The sequence below is a fragment of the Arthroderma uncinatum genome (assembly GCF_011692745.1).
Source record: "Arthroderma uncinatum strain CBS 119779 chromosome Unknown scaffold1, whole genome shotgun sequence".
NCBI classification, from domain to species: Eukaryota; Fungi; Ascomycota; class Eurotiomycetes; order Onygenales; family Arthrodermataceae; genus Arthroderma; species Arthroderma uncinatum.
In genome coordinates, this window is record NW_022983863.1 from 5,511,253 (window position 1) to 5,523,014 (window position 11,762).

Below are 11,762 nucleotides of genomic sequence, written 5' to 3' on the forward strand. Positions count from 1 at the left end.
CAATAACTTGGGCACTCTTTATTCGGATCAAGGCAAGCTGGCCGAGGCTGAGGAGATGTATCAGCGCGCTCTGCAAGGAAAGGAGAAGACATTGGGTGCCGACCATATATCAACACTCCAAACAGTCAACAACTTGGGCAATCTTTATTCAAATCAAGGCAAGCTGGCCGAGGCTGAGGAGATGTATCAGCGCGCTCTGCAAGGAATGGAGAAGGCGCTGGGTGCTGAACATACATCCACACTCAATACAGTTAACAACTTGGGTCTTCTTTATAATGCTCAAGGCAGGCTGGCCGAGGCTGAGGAGATGTATCAGCGCGCTCTGCAAGGAATGGAGAAGGCGTTGGGTGCTGACCATATCTCAACTCTCAGTACAGTCGGCAACTTGGGTCTTTTTTATTCAGATCAAGGCAAGCTGGCCGAGGCTGAGGAGATGTATCAGCGCGCTCTGCAAGGAAAAGAGAAGGCGTTGGGTGCTGACCATACATCAACACTCGATACAGTCAACAACTTGGGTCTTCTTTATAATGCTCTAGGCAGGCTGGCCGAGGCTGAGGACATGTATCAGCGCGCACTGCAAGGATACCAGAAGGCGCTGGGTGCTGACCATATATCAGCACTCCGAATAGTCAACAACCTAGGCACTCTTTATCAGAAGCAGGGCAAGCTCGCTGATGCAGAAAAGATGTATCAGCGCGCTCTGCAAGGAAAGGAGAAGGCGTTGGGTGCTGACCATACATCAACACTCGATACAGTCAACAACTTGGGCAATCTTTATAGGAACCAAGGCAAGCTGGCCGAGGCTGAGGAGATGTACCAGCGCGCTCTGCAAGGATACCAGAAGGCGCTAGGTGCTGACCTTACATCAACACTCAATACAGTCTACAACTTGGGTATTCTTTATTCGGATCAAGGCAAGCTGGCCGAGGCTGAGGACATGTATCAGCGCGCACTGCAAGGATATCAGAAGGCGCTAGGTGCTGACCATATATCAACACTTGATACTATTGACAACTTGGGCACTCTTTATCAGAAGCAGGGCAAGCTCGCTTACGCAGAGAAGATGTATCAGCGCGCTCTGCAAGGAAAAGAGAAGGCGCTGGGTGCTGACCATACATCAACACTCAATACAGTCAACAATTTGGGCAATCTTTATCAGAAGCAAGGCAAGCTCACCAATGCAGAGGAGATGTATCGGCGCGCACGGAAAAATGAAACTTACGACGACGATGATATCATATCGGATGTTTCCGAGGTACCTTCGCTGTGGTCGAGACATTCCACAGATAGTCGATCGTCATTAGGTGATTTGAATGATGTTTCCAAAAAGGCCTCTGAAAAAATGGCGAAGGTGCTGTACGATGATTCCGATCTTTGCCAGCTCTATTTACAAGCATTGGAAAAGCTTGGCAAGGGCAAATTCGCGAAAAATCATAATGATATTTTGAAGAGGTTTTTCCAAGATCTCAGATCAGAGCTCCATGGCGATTTTCGCAGGTTGCAAGCCATTCGGTTACTCCGGCATCCCTCTCAAAGGGGACATATAACCGAGTGGATATACAAGCTTTGCAATCCATCTCCAAATCCAACAACCCTAAAGTTGACACAAGAATTCCTTGACCAAAGGGAAATTCGAGGAGAAAGACTTGTCTCCTACCTACAATCTCAACCAATTGGGCCACAAAATGGGAGTAGCATGGATGTTGCAGAGACTACAGTAATGAAGTATGAATTGAGCAATGAGCGGTATAAAAACACTGATGTCGAGAGTAGTGGGGATGACGAAATTGAGGACGATGTCAGCAGTGAGGATGGTGAAGACAATACTAAGCAAGTAAACTCCAAAGAACTTGATTCGGTGGTCACTTTCCTCACTAATAGCTCATCGTTTGCGGTCCTCAAGCTCAACGTTCGCTTGCTCATTAACCCTCCTACAAGCATCGAAGCAGCTCTTCAATCGGGTAATATTAGACCCTTGAGAAAACTGCTTGTGAAACACTTCAACAACGTTGCTACAGACGAATATTCTTGGATAAAGGACCTAGATGAAGCAGGCTACTCGCGTGACGAAATCGCTGATATCTTATTTCAAGACGCAAATGATGCCCCATGGATCTATTTTGAGCCTCGGAGACTTGACCGACCTGAGATATGCCTCAGTGATGGAGTTCATATACCGGGATGTGTACATCACTGTTTTGAAATTCCAACTATGTTAAAGGAGCCCCGCATGCCACCCATTTATCCTGGGATAAAAACAGAGGCAGATGAAGTTCAGGAACTTTGTGGTTTGGCCGGAATTACACCTACTTCGCGTGACCTCAAGGAATGGAACGGCAAGGTCACATTCACAAAACAAAACTCCGTTGCTAGTATATCGTATGCCAGCTTCGCGGGGAATGTTGATCTTGACCGCCTAGTAGTCCTGCATAGGATCATCTTCACACTCGAGCGTTTCTGTATCGCTGCTGGCCGTATGCAAGCGTCTGCTCTGTGCTGTGATTCCTTTACAGTCCTTGTGCACCCTATTCGTTTATCTGATCTCGAAACCACTCCAGTTAGCCTCAGTCGCATCAAATTTCTTTCAGCTGTGCAACTACTGGCTGGTTTGAAGGCGCTGCCTTCGCTACTTCATATAACAGAATCAAACTTAGCAAACGTGCGGCAAACCGCATATCTAATCTTAGATTCTGTTTTACAGAACTGCTCGGAAAGTCTTTGGTGCAAAGACGTAGATGGGACTCTACATCTATTGTCTTTAACTGTCCAGTTCCTTTCCTTGGGTTTGTTGTCATATAATCAGGGGCATGTTGGACCGGTCCAACCATTTTTCCTGGACACCGCCCAGTGTAAACTTCTCCTCACAGGTACAAACGCTGAGAGTAAATCTGGGTGGATCACAGCGGAGCTGACGAATCTAACATGTATTGGAGACATGGTTGGTGGTTCGGTGCTTACGTTCAAAATAACAGGTGGCTCAGACCTTCAGAATGAAAGGAAGTTCGACCTCCTAGCCACTGCTGAAGACTTACTTGACACTTGGGGACCGGGAGGTTTCATTGTTCACAACAGTGTCAGCACTTCTCCGTGTGCCATAAAAGTATGTGGCGGCATCATATACTCTCCTAAGGGAAATAATCGCAAACTTCATTGGAGCCGCGCGATAGATATTGAACATATCCATTCTGTTTGTATTGATCCACGCCGCAAATTATGCATAGGTTCGCTCGTTGAAGTCAACCAGAACTGCACTGTCAACGAGAAGGAATGCTGGGACAGGTCTGCCTGTGCTTTCGAAAATCTTGACGTGCATGACGACTTCTGGAAGGATGACGAACGCCAAATTGGAAGCCAAGGGGGTCAATATATTGTGATTCAAGTTAACAGAATTCAACATAAGATTCCTGGCAGAACATGGAAGCAATGTATTCTTGATTTGGATCCGGAGACGCTTGTTCTAAACCTAAACTACCTATGTGGTCTTCAAGTGAGCTTCTGTACTGGCGTTGCGCGAAGAGTTTCACTACGAGAGCTGATAGCTGACATTCTTCCGATCTTTGCCAAAACTTCCCTCCAGGATCAGGCTTTATGGGATAAACTCGCGAGCCAATATGGCCTTGTTGACGCGTTTCACAAAGATAATGTTCAAGCTTGTCTCAAAAAGCTAGGACCTCAGGACTGCAAGTACATCCTAAGTCTCATCCAGAAAATAGTTCGTTCTCTTCAGTCTACTGGCATCGATCCAGAAGGCAAGTTTATGTCAGTTGCGTGGCCGTACGGCGACCCTCCCTTCCATTGTTTCAGAATTTCATGCCACGATAAAGTGAACTCATGGGTTCGTGTCCTTGCCGATGCCGAAGACTGTGCTACATTTGCGTATATCTCAACACACTGTTTAGTAACCCAACAAGTAAAGTGTCAAGGACCACCCATAGCCTGGCGCAATACCACTCCCGTTCTCGTGACAGCTATTCTCCAGCACAACGAAACTCCGAGCATTTCTTTAGGGCCCTTGGATATCAGAAAGGCATACTTCTTCAAGAAACCGAATTTGTTACTGAAAGTAATAGCGGAGCGACAAGTAGCCTCAGACGACATGACCCTCTTAGTCTCAAAGAGTTCGATACCTGCACGGTTCAGACAGAGGTTATTCATGTGGGAAATTAGGAAAAGCCAATGGAACCGGATTCGGGAGAGCCGAAACCTGCTTGAGAGTGAAGCAGTAGAAGTAACTGTACTCGCGAACAATGAGAGATCTATGCGGAGCTCGAACATGAACGTAAGTTGCTCCGTTGTCTTTCGCTGAGTGACGAATAAGGAGTTAAACATGACCTAGTGCCTGAAAGCAACAGATTCCCCAGCGAAGAAATGCTTGAGATCCCATTAACAAACGTTAGAGAACCAGCTGTGGGCGCAGGATGCGGTTGTCGAGCTGCTACGTAAAAGATACTATGCGAGCGAGACTCGGCGCCATAGAGGGCATTAATTGATAGGGTACATAGTGTACTTGTAAAAACGAAAATGTTACAGTATGGTACATTCGGTTTATAAGAGATTTTCATATACCGCACCAAGAATAGTTAACCCTATAGGGAGGTTGGACATAGATTAACTCTCAGAGGCGGCCAATCAACGGATAGGGTGGCGTCTCTACGAAACACAGCGGAACAGCAACGAAATGCTGTAAAGCCCGGAACGCTACGATCAGGAGCTCAAAATGGGCGTAAAGAGATGAATGATGATGATATCTAGGCTTACAGGCCATTTTGGGCCTCTATATATGTGTGTGTAAAAGGGCTAACCCTACATGAGCCGTGTATAAGTGGATATGCCAGGGGGGCCATATGAGGTCACGTGATGCAATATCCGACATTGATTGATTGATTGATTGATTTATTCATAGACTGTCCCAGCCGCCTTGTGTGTTGAATCCCATGTCACGCGATATATACTCTAATAAGAAGTGGCTGCCTATTAGGCTGCCAATCTTCTAGAAAGTATATTGATGAGTCACTATAAGTATAAATAGCCGTATCTACTCCCATAGTAAAGAAGACTATCACACTTGTATATCAGTTCAGGGTTCCAACTCACAAGGGCGGCTGGGACAGTCTATGAATCAATCAATCAATCAATCAATCAAGCTGTTGCGCGGGGATAAGCCTGCCATTCAATCAATCATGTAAGAATATGTAGCACGTTTAACAACACGTCACTCATACTGGAAGAAAGAGAGGCAAACGGAAGAAGCCCGATACGATAGCAGGGATAATACCATCTAGATCCCAATTAGCCCATTGAGGGGGCGGCGTACATGTTGGATCACGCCTCTACAGCGACTTCATATCCTAGCAGTATGCGGGCATCTATTAAGGGGGCGGCGTATATGTTGTATTACGGCTCTACAGTGACTTCATATCCTAGCAATATGCGGGCAGCGTTACATTGCGTCTTACGCTCTGTTTAATGCGGTAGGCTGTCGGATATAAAAATGGACGATGCGGCAAATAGAGAAAGCTGAACACGAAGAAGTGGAGCTTCCGAGCCTGGGGGAAGTAGCACGGCCGTTTCTAATCTTAAAAATTCCCTAGGTACTCCAGTACCGGTTGATCAATTCAAGCACCAACCGCACTACTGCCGTCCAAGTCCCATATACCCATAAACAAAGGCCAAGAGATATACGAGGTTCTCCATATTGCAACGCACTGCAGATAGGTACTTCGCAACATCTCTCGAGGCGGTGGAGGTGGTATACCATTTGTAGGGCGCAAAAGGGTCCAAACGAGTGAATACCTCGCATTTGTACTCGTGTTTGCGGGTAGGTTGGCAGTTAGTCAATGGACACCGTTCGCAAGGTCCAAGAGAGATGTACGTCGGGCGTCCGATGGAAGGACACAATGCAGAGATCGGCCAGGCAGTCACAAAGATTCAGCTGCCTAAACATCGAAATATGGGGAAGCAAGGCTGTAAGTGGCAAAATGTCAGCTCGTGAGATTCTCAACATCCTGGACAACAAGGGATGGCATGACGATCCGCAATCCAAGCAAAGCCGGTCGAAGAAATTACGGCCAGGATAGAAACTAATTTAAGAAGGGAGGCACATATAAAAAGGGGATGCTCATCCTCTTTATCCCCAGTTTCAATCACACAACACAAACGCATTTGACAACACCTGATCTTAATCCAAATCCAAATCTCTTGCAGCCTTTGCTCAGCAAACATGAAGGTAGTTCATCTCTTAGCAAGTGATGAGCTTCGCATACTGACTGAGAGATCTTAGTTCACTACTGTCTTCGCCCTTGTCGCCTGCATTGCTGGTGTCGTCAGCGCCTCTGACAACGTTGTAAGAGATATCCCATATAATTTATAATTCTGTGGACTTTTGCTAACATTTAATGCATTAATAGCTCGAAAAGAAGTCCTGCACCCCCAGCTCCTGCCTGTGCAACGGAATCCAGGGACAGTTCTGCGGTGACGAGAGAATCAACTCCGCCTGCAAGAATGGCCACGTGTACGAATGTGCTAGAGGAACTGGCAAGGCGTGTGATTACGGCCGAAGGGATTCTTGCCGTAAATGCGGCAAGCTCAGCTGCTAAGGGATGAATATATGGAGATAATCTTTGGATATCTTATCTGAACAGGCCGAGTCATTACTCCTTCGATCTTGTGGCATTCAATTTCTAGATATACACTGTATTTAGCTGAGTAGTCTGTATTTGACTTGGGTCGAAAAATGAAACATCCCTACTGCCTTTTACTCTTGCTATCAAGCACCTCATATTTCAATTCTTGCGCCGCGATTTCAAGAGTAGATATAGAGGGCAGTAAAAGGCCAAGCAACATGAAAACTGTTCTGGGCCGGCCGGAGGTGCCTCAAGCCTCCCAGCGCGACGTTCACCTTGGTGGCTCGTTTGACCGCCTGTTGCACGTGTTGCTTCCAACGCAGCTCCCTATCGAACACCACTCCCAGGAGTTTGGCTGTGGGGGACGGTTAGATGGTGGACCCGTTCATCACGAGCTGTCCCTTTTCGTGTTCACTCTTCTTCCGTGTGATATAGATCAGTTCGGTCTTCTCTACCGCGAAGCAGGACCCGGTGCGTCTGGCCCACTCTTCGATCCATAGGATGTCTTCCTCTTAGATCTTCTTGATATTCTCCTCCACTAACCGTCCGGCTCGCCACCGGAAGTAGTCATCAATGTACGCTGACGCGCCTCCGTGGTAGTCAACCGGCTAGTCCACCAGTTCCGAGTTAAAGAATGTAAAGAGAATCGGGGAGAGCGGAGACCCTTATGCCAGGCCCGCGTTTTCCAGCGGTACCACCGTTAGCTCAAAATCGTCGAACGAGATATTTACCTGACAGTCTTCCATGAAGCTCCGGATCCAGCGTCTGGCTGTGGTGGGGATCCCTTTCATCTTAAGCCGGGCGTACAGGCTTCTCTTATTCACTCCGTTAAAAGCTCCTTTCAGGTCGAATGCCACCAGGGTGACTACCTTCATCTTCAACCATGCTCGGTCTATCGCGTTAGCCAGCACAAGCAGCGCCTGTTCAGTTATCCGGCCGGGCCGGCCTCCGAACTATGTGTCTGGGAGTAGGCCATATGTTTCTACATAGTAGGTGAGCCGTCTGGCCACTACTGCTTCGAGGAGCTTTCCAAGCGTATTCAGGAGCGAGATAGGTCGGTATACTCCCAGGACCGAATAGTCCGGTTTACCGGGTTTGCGCAGCACCACAATCCTCGCGCGTTTCCACTATCGAGGGTAGTGGCCCAGTTCGATTGAGGCAGCGAAGATGCGCGTGACCACCTTGCCGATGTACTGCCAGAGATGTTTCCACACCAGGGTCGGAATCCCGTCCTCCCCCGGTGCGGTAGTCCCTTTCGCCGCTTTGAGGGCCCTGTGGATCTCCAGCTCCGTGACGGGTTCCCATGGGATCTCCTCTCTCTCAGGCGTGATCGTTCCCTCGTCGGGTTCTGCCATCTCCGGAAAGAAGGTCTTCATGAAGAGCCTTGCCTTGTCCTCGTTGTCCGAGACTTCCTCAGTTCCCACCCTCAGGGATGGGACGTTGCCGTACGATTCCCGGGGCCCCATGTAAGAGGCGGCTTTCCACAGGTGTCCTTCGCCGGCGCTGTCTAGAAACTCTTTCCAGTGCGTTGCTTTTGCTTTCTCTATCGCTCTGGTCCATGCTCGGCGTTTCTCGCGCATCTCCTTGAACAGGAGCACGGCCTGTGGGTCTCGGGAGCCTCTGGCGGCGCAGCTTTCTTGCCATCTGCGTCGCGCTCGGTTCGCCTCGCCTTGTTGTGCCTTCAGCTCCGGTGTGAACCATCGTTTAGAGTACGGCGACGGCTTCGCTGTTGGAACGTGTCGGTCGATGGCGTCCGTAGTAAATGCGACCAGCTTCTCGACAGCCTGTTCCAGCTCCTCTCTTGATCTTATCTCGGGTAGCGGGTCTAGTGCCGCCTGTACCGCCTGTCCAATCTTCTTCTAGTTGGCGCGTTCATACGCTCTTCTGGGCTTGGCGTTGGCCGCACGGTCTGGCCGGAGCGACCATTCCAAGTAGGTCGCGCGGTGGTCCGATCCATAGTTGTCGTGGTACAGGTGGCACTTGATCAGTCTCTCACGGGAGTCGGTCACCGTCAGGTCGATGGTGGACGTCTTCCCTGGCCTGCTTAAAGACCAATAGGTCGGTGCTCCCCGGGGGAGGCACCATTGGAGTCTGTTTGCCTGGAAGAAGCTGACCAGTTCCTCTGCGTGTTCTATGAAAGCGTGGTAAACCTCTCTATTGCCCCAGGCTGGGTGGTGTCGATTGAAGTCTCCCGCGAGGATGAGTACAGTTGGTTTATCAGAGCTCTGTCTTGCCTGCCGGATGGTCGACTGGATCTCGTCCAACATTGGCTGTATGGAGACCTCCTCGGCGGATTGATAGAGTCCGAACGGCGGAATGTACACCAAGAAGAGCAGGATCTGGGTGGCGGTAGTCCACATTCTGACGGCTGTGACGTCTGGGTGATTGCATTTCATTTGGCGGTGCACAGACGTGGAGATCCTCCTATTGACATACAATAGGCTTCGTTTCCGCGTGTTCTCCTCTTGGATGGTTGGTTGGTAGAGGCGCCAGGCGCTGTGGTTGACGTGCGTCTTGTACGCCGTAAGTGGCGGTTCCTGGACGAGCAAAACATCAAGATTCCGTGTTTCCGTGTCGTTGATCAGGGCCTCCATGCCCGCTCTCGATCTGTAGATGTTCAGTTGCAGCAAGCGAAGGTTTGGTTCTGTCATTGCATGTGGGGTGGTTCGGCAGGGTTCTGGCAGTTTTTGTCTCCTGTTGGGTGGTCTCCGTTACAGTCCAAGCACTTCGGCCTCACACCTGAGGGACAATTTTGTCTCTCGTGGGTGCCTGCACAGTGTCCGCACCTTGCCTTTTCTTTGCATGACCACGCCAGATGGCCGAAACCCTGACATCGGTGGCACCTCTTCCTCCTGACCTGATAGGGCTCGACACTGCCGATGTATCGTTGTCCAACGATGGGGCCGTTGTTGACCATCTACTCCGCTGCCTCCGGCGAGTCGAACCAAATCCCCAGCGAGCCATGGGTGCCTGGCACTTTGTCTCTCCGCTGGAGCCATGCGATCTCTGTGATCTAATGACCTTTGGTGGTCAAATCGTTGTCTTCCGCGATCTTAGCGATACTCTCCTTCTCCTCCTCCGGCAGTCTGAAGGCATCTGTTGGCGTTCTGTGCACCACAACTCCAAATCTAGGCTTGACGAGTTTAGTATCGTTGCCTAGCTTATTGAGCTAGTTGGAGTTGGACCGCGCTATATCCGCGGACTGTTGGTCCTTGAATCTGATCATATATCCTGTTTTTGTTGTTCCGATGCCTGTAACCTGTGCGTCTTTGGTGGCGTCGGCGCTGAGGAGCGTGGATCTGATGTGCGTGTTTGCGCTGTCCGTGGGGAGATACCTTCCGAAGCTGTTGATGTCATCACCTCTGTCTTCCGGTGCACGACGCGTGCTGATCCGGACGCAGTTTGGTTCTTTTCTGGCCTGGGTGCTCCTGGGTTGCTGGACAGCGCGACTGGGTTCCGGGTTGCCCACACTCGCTGCGACTTCTGCCCAGGTTCTAGCTGGTGGATTCGAGGATAGGGCCTCGATTTGTGCCCTAAGGGCATGGATTTCTTCTTGAAGGCTCGAGTTTTGGCTCTTCAACGCCTCTTGCTCAACCTTGAGCTCTAGAATGCCCGCTTTGGTGGCTTCGATAACATTGGTCTGGTGGCCTATTATATTTTTCAGGTCGTCGATGAGCCTTCTGATCTCCTGGTTTGTGACCCTCCCGCTGCCGTCTCCAGCGGCCACGGGTTTGGGGTTTGAGTTCGGTGCGTTCGTAGTATAAGAGTTATTCCTCCGGCGTTTCTCTCGTCTCGCAGGCTGGCTGGATTGGGTTATTGGTTGAGAGTTTTCGAATGAAAAGATTGAGGTTGTTGTTCCTTGCGTGTTTGGTGGTTCACGATCTCCCGTCGGTTCCGCCATCGGGCCGACGTTAGCTCCCGCTCGGCACACAACACCAACTTCCCAACACCAGTTTCCTCGTCAAAATAGAGTATTTTCCACGCAAAACCAGCAACAATGAGTTCAGTCTGTTCGTCTGATACCCGCAAGTACAGAAGCTTGCAAAATTAGCTTCCAACCCAAACATTCTTCATTTCATTCTCAGCCCCATTTGCCAAGCCACTATTCAGTAGACTAATCTATATTTGGCTACCGCATTAATTACCCCTGTTCTTGCAGTTTAGCTGTATGAGCGCCATGACAAGCTGTGTAATACAGATGCTCTGTCGGCCCGATAGAGTCTGGAACGTTCGCTGCAAACTTATCAAACTACACCAAGACTTGGCGATGTGGAAATCTGGCACTGGTGGCGTGCCTCTCTGCGAACAATTTTCCCTCTGACGAATAATAAGAATCAGCATAGTAAATGGGATTTCAGCAGGACGACCACATGCTCCGCTACCAAAGAAGCCAAGGTTTCTCTTGTGGTACTAACTCTCCTTTAGTGTAAAGCACTTTCTGAAATGTTCATAGCAAGCGCATCTAGTATTCGTGATAAGCCACCTTTCGAGCCATTTGACCAGCAGTACTAAACGAATATGCTCCCACGCTAGTTACTTCGACTGCATGTCGCTTTAACATCAGCTCATGGCACCATCGCGCTTGACTAGATAGTCTGCAGGCGAAAGTTCGACCCTACAACCAGTTTTCAAGACCAGATAAAAAAGGTCGAATGGGACGAGAAAAGGATTTGTGATGAGCAACCCCAGAGCTGTATCCACTTATTCTATCGAATGGAGAGTTGCTCTGAGCAAACAGAGTTGTGGGGAAGCAGAACAAGGTTTGGTCTCGGCTCCCGGCCTCCACTAGCAAGCTGTTTTTGAAGCCAACGTTGGAAAAAGCTTCTACACAAGAAGTCTTTAAGCACCGGCGAGTTAGGTCGGATGATACCAATGTCGTTGTATCGATAAATGCTCGTTCTCAAACGTGATATGACTAGGTGGGCTGAGAGACACTGGCATTGATTAGCCGGTTGTAGAGAAGTAGCTCCTCTTGTTGGGGATCCATTTCGCAGGGGAAAAGCTCAGACTTAAGAAAATTCAAATGCAAACAGATCAAACAGTAAGGTCGTTAGACGTTTTGGTGGATTTGGCAATCCGTTAACGGTAGCACTTACATGGAACGGGTTGTTTGTTCTCTGCACTATTTTTCAAAATGTA

At 49.2% G+C, this 11,762-nt stretch overlaps 2 protein-coding genes across 2 annotated transcripts; both read left to right on the top strand.

Moving 5' to 3' along the window:
- Window positions 1-1,342: 1,342 nt before the first annotated feature.
- On the top strand, window positions 1,343-4,306 carry GIQ15_01653 (uncharacterized protein; the record flags this gene model as incomplete). The annotated part of the gene is made up of 1 exon (XM_033549070.1): window positions 1,343-4,306. The coding sequence occupies one exon, from the start codon at window positions 1,343-1,345 to the stop codon at window positions 4,304-4,306; it is 2,964 nt and encodes a 987-aa protein (XP_033410021.1).
- Window positions 4,307-6,220: 1,914 nt separating this feature from the next.
- Window positions 6,221-6,596, top strand: GIQ15_01654 (uncharacterized protein; the record flags this gene model as incomplete). The annotated part of the gene is made up of 3 exons (XM_033549071.1): window positions 6,221-6,226; window positions 6,281-6,343; window positions 6,408-6,596. The coding sequence occupies 3 exons, from the start codon at window positions 6,221-6,223 to the stop codon at window positions 6,594-6,596; spliced, it is 258 nt and encodes an 85-aa protein (XP_033410022.1).
- Window positions 6,597-11,762: the final 5,166 nt, after the last annotated feature.